The sequence below is a fragment of the Leuciscus leuciscus genome (genome assembly GCF_965113295.1).
Source record: "Leuciscus leuciscus genome assembly, chromosome: 7".
NCBI classification, from domain to species: domain Eukaryota; kingdom Metazoa; phylum Chordata; class Actinopteri; order Cypriniformes; family Leuciscidae; genus Leuciscus; species Leuciscus leuciscus.
Window position 1 is genome coordinate 46183863 of NC_138731.1, and position 10000 is coordinate 46193862.

Sequence of the window (10000 nt, forward strand, 5' to 3'; positions counted from 1 at the left end):
TGAGAGAGAGTGTGAGAGAGAGTGTGAGAGAGAGTGTGAGAGAGAGTGTGAGAGAGAGTGTGAGAGAGAGTGTGAGAGAGAGTGTGAGAGAGAGTGTGAGAGAGTGTGTGAGAGAGAGTGTGAGAGTGTGTGAGAGAGAGAGTGTGAGAGAGTGTGAGTGAGAGAGTGAGTGAGTGTGTGTGTGTGTGTGTGTGTGTGTGTGTGAGAGAGTGAGTGTGAGAGAGTGAGTGTGAGAGAGTGAGTGTGAGAGAGTGAGTGTGAGAGAGTGAGTGTGAGAGAGTGAGTGTGAGAGAGTGAGTGTGAGAGAGTGAGTGTGAGAGAGTGAGTGTGAGAGAGTGAGTGTGAGAGAGTGAGTGTGAGAGAGTGAGTGTGAGAGAGAGTGAGTGTGAGAGAGTGAGTGAGTGTGAGAGAGTGAGAGAGTGAGTGTGAGAGAGTGAGTGAGTGTGAGAGAGTGAGTGTGAGAGAGTGAGTGTGAGAGAGTGAGTGTGAGAGAGAGAGTGTGAGAGAGTGAGTGTGAGAGTGTGAGTGTGAGAGTGTGAGAGTGTGAGTGTGAGAGAGTGAGTGTGAGAGAGTGAGTGTGAGAGAGTGAGTGTGAGAGTGAGTGTGAGAGTGAGTGTGAGAGTGAGTGTGAGAGTGAGTGTGAGAGTGAGTGTGAGAGTGAGTGTGAGAGTGAGTGTGAGAGTGAGTGTGAGAGTGAGTGTGAGAGAGTGAGTGTGAGAGAGTGAGTGTGAGAGAGTGAGACACGTTGGTGTGAGAGTGAGTGTGAGAGTGAGAGTGAGTCACGTTGGTGTGAGAGTGAGTGTGAGAGAGTGAGTGTGTGAGTGTGAGTGTGAGAGTGAGAGTGAGAGTGAGAGTGAGAGTGAGTGTGAGAGTGAGTGTGAGAGTGAGTGTGAGAGTGAGAGTGAGTGTGAGTGTGAGAGTGAGTGTGAGAGTGAGTGTGAGAGTGAGTGTGAGAGTGTGAGTGTGAGTGTGAGTGTGAGAGTGAGTGTGAGAGTGAGTGTGAGAGTGAGAGTGAGAGTGAGTGTGTGAGAGTGAGAGTGAGTGTGAGAGTGAGTGTGTGAGAGAGTGAGTGAGAGAGAGAGTGTGAGCGTGTGAGAGTGAGTGTGAGAGTGAGAGTGAGTGTGAGAGTGAGTGTGAGAGTGAGTGTGAGAGTGAGTGTGAGAGTGAGTGTGAGTGTGAGAGTGAGTGTGAGAGTGAGTGTGAGAGTGAGTGTGAGAGTGAGTGTGAGAGAGTGAGTGTGAGAGAGTGAGAGTGAGTGTGAGAGAGTGAGTGTGAGAGAGTGAGTGTGAGAGAGTGAGTGTGAGAGAGTGAGTGTGAGAGAGTGAGTGTGAGAGAGTGAGTGTGAGAGAGTGAGTGTGAGAGAGTGAGACACGTTGGTGTGAGAGTGAGTGTGAGAGTGAGTCACGTTGGTGTGAGTGTGAGAGTGTGAGTGTGAGAGTGAGAGTGAGAGTGAGTGTGAGAGTGAGTGTGAGAGTGAGTGTGAGAGTGAGTGTGAGTGTGAGTGTGAGAGTGAGTGTGAGAGTGAGTGTGAGAGTGAGTGTGAGAGTGAGTGTGAGAGTGAGTGTGAGAGTGAGTGTGTGAGAGAGTGAGTGTGTGAGAGAGTGAGTGTGTGAGAGAGTGAGTGTGTGAGAGAGTGAGTGTGTGAGAGAGTGAGTGTGTGAGAGAGTGAGTGTGTGAGAGAGTGAGTGTGTGAGAGAGTGAGTGTGTGAGAGAGTGAGTGTGTGAGAGAGTGAGTGTGTGAGAGAGTGAGTGTGTGAGAGAGTGAGTGTGTGAGAGAGTGAGTGTGTGAGAGAGTGTGTGAGAGAGTGTGTGAGAGAGTGAGTGAGAGAGAGAGTGTGAGCGTGAGTGAGAGAGAGAGTGTGAGCGTGTGAGAGTGAGTGTGAGAGTGAGTGGGAGTGTGAGAGTGAGTGTGAGAGTGAGAGTGAGTGTGAGAGTGAGTGTGAGAGTGAGTGTGAGTGTGAGAGTGAGTGTGAGAGTGAGTGTGAGAGTGAGTGTGAGAGTGAGTGTGAGAGTGAGTGTGAGAGTGAGTGTGAGAGTGAGTGTGAGAGTGAGTGTGAGAGTGAGTGTGAGAGTGAGTGTGAGAGTGAGTGTGAGAGTGAGTGTGAGAGTGAGTGTGAGAGAGAGTGAGTGAGTGTGAGAGTGAGTGTGAGAGTGAGTGTGAGAGTGAGTGTGAGAGTGAGTGTGAGAGTGAGTGTGAGAGTGAGTGTGAGAGTGAGTGTGAGAGTGAGTGTGAGAGTGAGTGTGAGAGTGAGTGTGTGAGTGAGTGTGAGAGTGAGTGTGTGAGAGAGAGAGTGTGAGCGTGTGAGTGTGAGAGTGAGTGTGAGAGTGAGTGTGAGAGTGAGTGTGAGAGTGAGTGTGAGAGTGAGTGTGAGAGTGAGTGTGAGAGTGAGTGTGAGAGTGAGTGTGAGAGTGAGTGTGAGAGTGAGTGTGAGAGTGAGTGTGAGAGTGAGTGTGTGAGTGTGAGAGTGAGTGTGTGAGAGAGAGAGTGTGAGCGTGTGAGTGTGAGAGTGAGTGTGAGAGTGAGTGTGAGAGTGAGTGTGAGAGTGAGTGTGAGAGTGAGTGTGAGAGTGAGTGTGAGAGTGAGTGTGAGAGTGAGTGTGAGAGTGAGTGTGAGAGTGAGTGTGTGAGAGAGTGTGTGAGAGAGTGAGTGTGACAGTGAGTGTGACAGTGAGTGTGTGAGTGTGTGAGTGAGTGTGAGAGTGAGAGTGAGAGTGAGAGTGAGAGTGAGTGTGAGAGTGAGTGTGAGAGTGAGAGTGAGTGTGAGAGTGAGTGTGAGAGTGAGTGTGAGAGTGAGTGTGAGAGTGAGTGAGTGTGAGAGTGAGTGAGTGTGAGAGTGAGTGTGAGAGTGAGTGTGAGAGTGAGAGTGAGTGTGAGAGTGAGTGTGAGAGTGAGTGTGAGAGTGAGTGTGAGAGTGAGTGTGAGAGTGAGTGTGAGAGTGAGTGTGAGAGTGAGTGTGAGAGTGAGTGTGAGAGAGAGAGTGTGAGCGTGTGAGAGTGAGAGTGAGAGTGAGAGTGAGTGTGAGAGTGAGTGTGAGAGTGAGTGTGAGAGTGAGTGTGAGAGTGAGTGTGAGAGTGAGTGTGAGAGTGAGTGTGAGAGTGAGTGTGAGAGTGAGTGTGAGAGTGAGTGTGAGAGTGAGTGTGAGAGTGAGTGTGAGAGTGAGTGTGAGTGAGTGTGAGTGAGTGTGAGAGAGAGTGAGTGTGAGTGAGTGTGAGTGAGAGTGAGTGAGTGTGAGTGAGTGTGAGAGAGTGAGTGTGAGAGAGTGAGTGTGAGAGAGTGAGTGTGAGAGAGTGAGTGTGAGAGAGTGAGTGTGAGAGTGAGTGTGAGAGTGAGTGTGAGAGTGAGTGTGAGAGTAAGTGTGAGAGTGAGTGTGTGAGAGAGAGAGAGAGTGTGAGAGAGTGTGAGCGTGAGCGTGAGTGTGAGCGTGAGTGTGAGAGTGAGTGTGAGTGTGAGAGTGAGTGTGAGAGTGAGTGTGAGAGTGAGAGTGAGTGTGAGAGTGAGTGTGAGAGTGAGTGTGAGAGTGAGTGTGAGAGTGAGTGTGAGAGTGAGTGTGAGAGTGAGTGTGAGAGTGAGAGAGAGTGAGTGTGAGTGAGTGTGAGTGTGAGTGTGAGAGAGAGTGAGTGTGAGAGAGAGTGAGTGTGAGAGAGAGTGAGTGTGAGAGAGAGTGAGTGTGAGAGAGAGTGAGTGTGAGAGAGAGTGAGTGTGAGAGAGAGTGAGTGTGAGAGAGAGTGAGTGTGAGAGAGAGTGAGTGAGTGTGAGAGAGAGTGAGTGTGAGAGAGAGTGAGTGTGAGAGAGAGTGAGTGTGAGAGAGAGTGAGTGTGAGAGAGAGTGAGTGTGAGAGTGTGAGAGAGAGTGAGTGTGAGAGAGAGTGAGTGTGAGAGAGAGTGAGTGTGAGAGAGAGTGAGTGTGAGAGAGAGTGAGTGTGAGAGAGAGTGAGTGTGAGTGAGTGTGAGAGAGAGAGTGTGTGAGTGTGAGTGTGAGAGTGAGAGAGTGAGTGAGTGTGAGAGCGAGAGTGAGTGTGAGAGTGAGTGTGAGAGTGAGAGTGAGTGTGAGAGTGAGTGTGAGAGTGAGTGTGAGAGTGAGTGTGAGAGTGAGTGTGAGAGTGAGTGTGAGAGTGAGTGTGAGAGTGAGTGTGAGAGTGAGTGCGAGAGTGAGTGTGAGAGCGAGTGTGAGCGAGTGCGTGAGTGTGAGAGAGTGAGTGTGAGTTTCTTTCTAATTAAAATATTTAAATGTATTATTATTTATAATTATAATTTTTTTTTTTTAAATCATTAAATGTAGTGTATGTCAGACGTGTGAACTCAAGCGCTGTTGTTCCTCCAGACTCAGATAGACGGGCAGCTGTTCCTCATCAAACATCTGCTGATCATGCGTGAGCAGATCGCCCCGTTCCACGCAGACTTCGCCATCAAGGAGATCTCCCTGGACCTGAAGAAGACCAGAGGTGCGAGAGCTCAGGTTTAGCAACAACACCTGTGTTTGTGGGATTATGGGTAATCTGAATGGTAGGGGTGTAACGATCCCCTCATGTCGCGATTCGATACATATCACGATACTGATATTATTGCGATACTCCAAGACATATGATAAAAGGTTAACAAAAAAAATACTGTTTATTAAAATTCTAAATTTGGTTTTACATTGATAAGATGTTTTTAAGAATAAGAATTAAATAAGAATAGTCTTGGACTTGGTGCTGATAAACCCAATACACAGGACAATACAGAATAAACATATTCATGATTCTGAAGCTGAAAATACTTTAGTATTTAAATTATTTGAGACGTATATGCTTGAACTCTTTCACTGACTAGATATATTTAAAATGATATTGGCCACTTTTACTGGTAACATCAGACATTTGGCATTATCAGGACACTCAAATATTCCCCCATTGAATTTTTATACATTATATTCAACATTTATATATATTAGTTTATTGTAATACTGACACAAACTCTGTAAGCCAGAAATTTTCATTTTGGGTGAACAAATCACGATACATATTGATGCATTTTTGTATTGCGATATATTGTGACACCCCTTCTGAATGGTTATTTGTCCACTGCTGGATTTTTATTTGAAATATAATATTTTTTTATAACATTATAAATGTCTTTACTGTCACTTTTGATCGGTTTAATGCGTCCTTGATGAATAAATGTATTAGTTTCTTTAAGTTCCTTCCCCAAAAAAATGTAAAAAAAAATTCTTACTGACCCAAAACTTTTGAAATGGTAGTGTTTAATGTTGCAAAAGATTCTATACTTCCAAATATTGAGTAGTGAGATGGTTGTGTACTGTGAATGATATATGTGTGTAATATCAGTGAAGAACACCAGGTGGCAGAACAACATCAGTTTCTCTTCTTCCTCAGACGCCGCTTTCAAAATCTTCAATCCCAAAGCTGTGCATCATTTCTTCCGACTGAACAGCCATAACGCAATCCTGGAGTTTCTGCTGGAGGTGACGTCTGTTTTTACTCATTTTAACCAATTTAACATTTAATTTAATATTCCACAATATTATTGATCTCCTGCATTGACACCGTTATATGAGAGCTGAGCTGGACGATGACAGAACGGTCTATATATATATATATATATATAAATGAACTAAATTAATAACTTCTTTACAACAGAAATGAACCATCCCTGAACTTACTTAAGCTGGACTGTGACGCTATTTTCTTCTAGACACAAACTCTGTTGCATTATTTTCCTGTTACCTCTGTAAAGCTGCTTTGAAACACTCTGAGTTATAAAAAGCTCTATAGAAATAAAGCTGACTTGACTTGACTTGTCTTCAAAGTCTTACACCTGAGTCCTCGTCCAGAACGAGTGATTTATGTCTGGTTTGAGTCGCTCATCGTGAGCTCATGTTCTCTCAGGGTTCTCCAGAGATAAAGGAGCATTACATCGACTCAAAGAAAGAGGTGGACCGACACCTGAAGTCCAGCTGTGAGCAGTTCATCCAGCAGCAGACGCACACGTTTGTGGGAAACCTGGAGGAGTTCCTCAGCAAGGTCAGAATCAGAGGGCATTGTGGGTCGGCAAACACAGCTATGGCGAATGCAGTATCAGTAGTGTATAGTGAGAGCTATTCTGCTTTTGTTCCATGTTCATCAAGTTTTTGCTTAAAACAAGCTAAATTATCATTATTATTATTATGAGAAAAATAATCTTAATTTGAATGGGAAACAAGATTATTTTTCTCACCCCATTAGCAGATAATTTGCTTGTTTTAAGCAAAAACTCACTTAATTTAGATTTTTCTCTCCAGAAAACAAGATATAATTGATTATATTTTATTTCTCTAGTAAATGCTTCTTGAAATAAGAATTTTGGATATTTGGACTCTGTCTTTAGCTGTTTATTCTCTATATCAGTGTCAGTGTTTCTGAACTCCCTAAAACGCCTCCATTGTAGTCTTGAGTTTCTTCCGGGAACGAACACGTCACAATATTCCTCATTATAATAATTAATGCGCAGAATAAAGGGGCGGGGCCTGGTTGAGTTAGTTAGTAGTGTGTTAAACTGGCGGTTATGGTAAGGGAAGGGGCATTTCCCAAACACACTCGAAGCGCTCGACCAATCATAACACACTGCTCCAGCCGACCAATCAGAGCCAATCAGAAGGAGGGGCTTCATAGAGACAGGAAGTAAACAGAGCGTTACTGACAGACTGGGAAGAGAGGGGCCGCAACAATGGAGAATATGAGGAGAATAATCAACATTCAAGCAGGAAAACCTGTTCTAGTAGAGCCTGAAAACTACAAGACTTTATAAAAGGCATAATAGGTCCTCTTTAACAATTATTGAAGTTATTTGTAAGTAGAAATCTATAGAAGTTTGTTTCCGCTACAGAATGAAAAAGTCAAAAGGTAATCTCACAATTGTGAGTTATAAAGACTTTTTTTTCTCAGAATTGCATGTTTGTAACTTGCAATTCAGACTTTATAACACGCAATAAGGAGATTTTGAGATGTATGTGAGATAAAAAGTTGCAATTATCTCTAAAAAGTTTTATTCTGTGGCAGAAACGAGCTTCATTATAAATCAGTGTTAGTGGGCACTTATTCTTCTACTCATTTATTACTTTAGTCTTGGTCTTAAAACTGAGTTTAATTTAAAGGTTTGTGTGTAAAAGCGATTCCTCTCTGAACCCTTCGCTCGTGTGTGTGTGTGTGTGTGTGTGTGTGTGTGTGTGTGTGTGTGTGTGTGTGTTCATCACAGGTATCAGCTTTACAGACAATGGCTGTTGAAGGAGGACCGACGTATAACCTGTCGCAGCAGCCGTGGGCTCAGCCTGGTGAGACGCATCACTGCTTCACTGATCAGCCAATAATAATCAGCTGACTATCTCACACACTTTTATATCGCTGAAGTGTTTCAAAAAGCTGACGAAAAGATGCGTTTTCAAACAAGAGTGTGTTAGTGTGGACAAGGCCTGAGTGTGTTAGTGTGGACAAGGCCTGAGTGTGTCAGTGTGGACAAGGCCTGAGTGTGTCAGTGTGGACAAGGCCTGAGTGTGTCAGTGTGGACAAGGCCTGAGTGTGTTAGTGTGGACAAGGCCTGAGTGTGTCAGTGTGGACAAGGCCTGAGTGTGTTAGTGTGGACAAGGCCTGAGTGTGTTAGTGTGGACAAGGCCTGAGTGTGTTAGTGTGGACAAGGCCTGAGTGTGTTAGTGTGGACAAGGCCTGAGTGTGTTAGTGTGGACAAGGCCTGAGTGTGTTAGTGTGGACAAGGCCTGAGTGTGTTCTTGATGTTTTTGCTCTTATTAATAAGGACGTGTTATCTGTACTTTCAGCCAAAATTAATGATGTTGTGATGAGCACTTACCGGATCCTGAAGAACAAGCTGCCCGTCACCTTACAGAGCCTGTCTCTCTATCTGGCCAATAAGGACACAGAGTTCATTCTGTTCAAGCCGGTCCGGGTGAGAGTCAGCAACTCACATCATCTCTTCATATTAATATTTAGAAGTCTGTTTTCTTAAAGACTATCAGCCTAATCATATAATACTAGTGATGTAATCAAGTCTCGGTTTTAATCGAGTCACTTCCTTCAGTCACTGTCATTCAGACACTGCAAAAAATGCTATTTTAGTCTTGTTTCCAGTCCAAATATCTAGAAATTCTTAAATCTAGAAGGATTTACTAGAGAAGTAAAATGATATAAGAAATTATATCTTGTTTTCTGGAGTGAAAAAAAATCTAGTTTTTGCAAAATTATCTGCCAATGGGATTAGACAAATAATCTTAAAGGAGACATATCATGCTTTTAAATCGTTCCTTTTTTACATATAAATCATACATTTGTGGTCTATATAAAGCGGAACTGCAATGCTTGGGTCTGAATTCCTCATTATTATAGCTCCACAGGCCCCTTTTCTGCCCCTTTTCTGATGTGCGTCTGAGAGCAACTCGTTTTGGTGCGGTCTCTTTAAATGCAAATGAGACACTTCATACCCCGCCCCCTCTCCAGGTTGCGACACTCGGTTCAGCCATTTTTGTAGTTTGATAGGAGAAACGTTTTATTCACACGTTATTAACAAAATGTCAACAACGGAAGACTTGTCCATCCAGCCTTACATGTTCGAGCCGGAGTCAGAGCCGGAGCGAGATGAAAATGAAGACGACGAACCTGCAGAACAACGTCTTCATATGGATGTATCGCAATGGTGTGTTACTGTATTTACACATGAAACTTTGGTCTTCCGACCTTTTACCACCGTGTCGATTTATTTTGATTAATATGTGCGAGGGAGAGAGAGCAAGACAGCGTCTAGTCTGGAGACGGTGAAGTCTTGTTTACACTTTCGCCTGAAGAGAGAGAGAGTGCGCGCGCGCCGGGTCTCTCTCTCTCTCTCTCTCTCTCTCTCTCTCTCTCTCTCTCTCTCTCTCTCTCTGCTCGTTCTTTCAGTTAAACATGCGCCCTGTCACAAGCGCAGCAGTTCATCTACATTAGACGGTGTAATGGAGCGTGTGGGTTACTACATCCAACAACCCAACATTTTAACTTACCATTTTAACTTGGCTTTAGCTTGGACTACAAAATTGCAGCGAGAAATAAAAAAGGCGGATTGCTGGAAGTGTTGGGCCGGAAGTCGATGTCCTTATTTGGCAGTTCCGCTGCAGATACTGTGACGTAATAGTTCAAAAAACGTCATAGATGACAGAAAAATCTGAACCGGTTGAAAAATACGACCAAAACAGAATATAAAGATATCAACGAAGCACCTGAAGAGAATAATTTCAACTTTTCTGTACTTCTAAACACAATATACAACATAATGCATTTAAGGGCTAAAAAAGTGGATTTAGCATTATATGTCCCCTTTAATTCAAATGGAAACGAAGAAACAAAATCTTAATTCGAATGGAAAAATAAAATCTTAAATCGAATGGAAAAATAAATTCAAAATCTTTATTCAAATGGAAAACGAGATAATTTTTCTGACCCCTTTGGCAGATCATTTAACTTGTTTTAAGCAAAAACTCACTTCATTTAGATTTTTTCTTTTTTTTCTCTCCAGAAAACAAGAAAAAATTTCTTATGTTACTTTACTTGTCTGGTAAATGCTTCTTAATTTAAGAATTTCTAGATATTTGGACTGGAAACAAGACAAAAATACTGAGTAAGAAAAGCATTTTTCTTCTAGTATGTCTAGTCTCGATGGTCTCATTAGCATACTGAGGTAGGATTGGTCAGTGAGGGGTCAGGGTCATGTGACGCGGGATGATGAGGAGAACGTGTTCCTCTGCTTCCAGAATAACGTCCAGCAGGTTTTCCAGAGACTGCATGTGTTCCTGCAGGAGGAGTTCAGTGGAGAAGACCTGCAGATCATCGCCTGTCCCTCCATGGAGCAGGTGCAGATATTACAATATTATATCATATTTATACAGTTTCTCAAGCTTTTCTGAAGCATGGCGTGTTGCGCACAAGCGTTGTTTGTTTTCTTCTTATTTATTTAAATCCAGATCATTGATTTACAAAACATCG

The 10000-nt window shown here is 43.4% G+C and overlaps 1 protein-coding gene across 3 annotated transcripts in view; it reads left to right on the plus strand.

Annotated features, from left to right (window-relative positions):
* cog3 (component of oligomeric golgi complex 3) overlaps nucleotides 1–10000 on the plus strand; it is a 38132-nt gene that overhangs the window by 25400 nt on the left and 2732 nt on the right. For all 3 annotated transcript variants that reach the window (XM_082175984.1, XM_082175985.1, XM_082175986.1), the window contains 6 exons: nucleotides 4321–4441; nucleotides 5375–5463; nucleotides 5888–6022; nucleotides 7233–7308; nucleotides 7807–7934; nucleotides 9769–9867. In XM_082175984.1, coding sequence (XP_082032110.1) covers nucleotides 4321–4441; nucleotides 5375–5463; nucleotides 5888–6022; nucleotides 7233–7308; nucleotides 7807–7934; nucleotides 9769–9867 — 648 coding nt within the window. The remainder of the gene's footprint in view (nucleotides 1–4320; nucleotides 4442–5374; nucleotides 5464–5887; nucleotides 6023–7232; nucleotides 7309–7806; nucleotides 7935–9768; nucleotides 9868–10000) is intronic.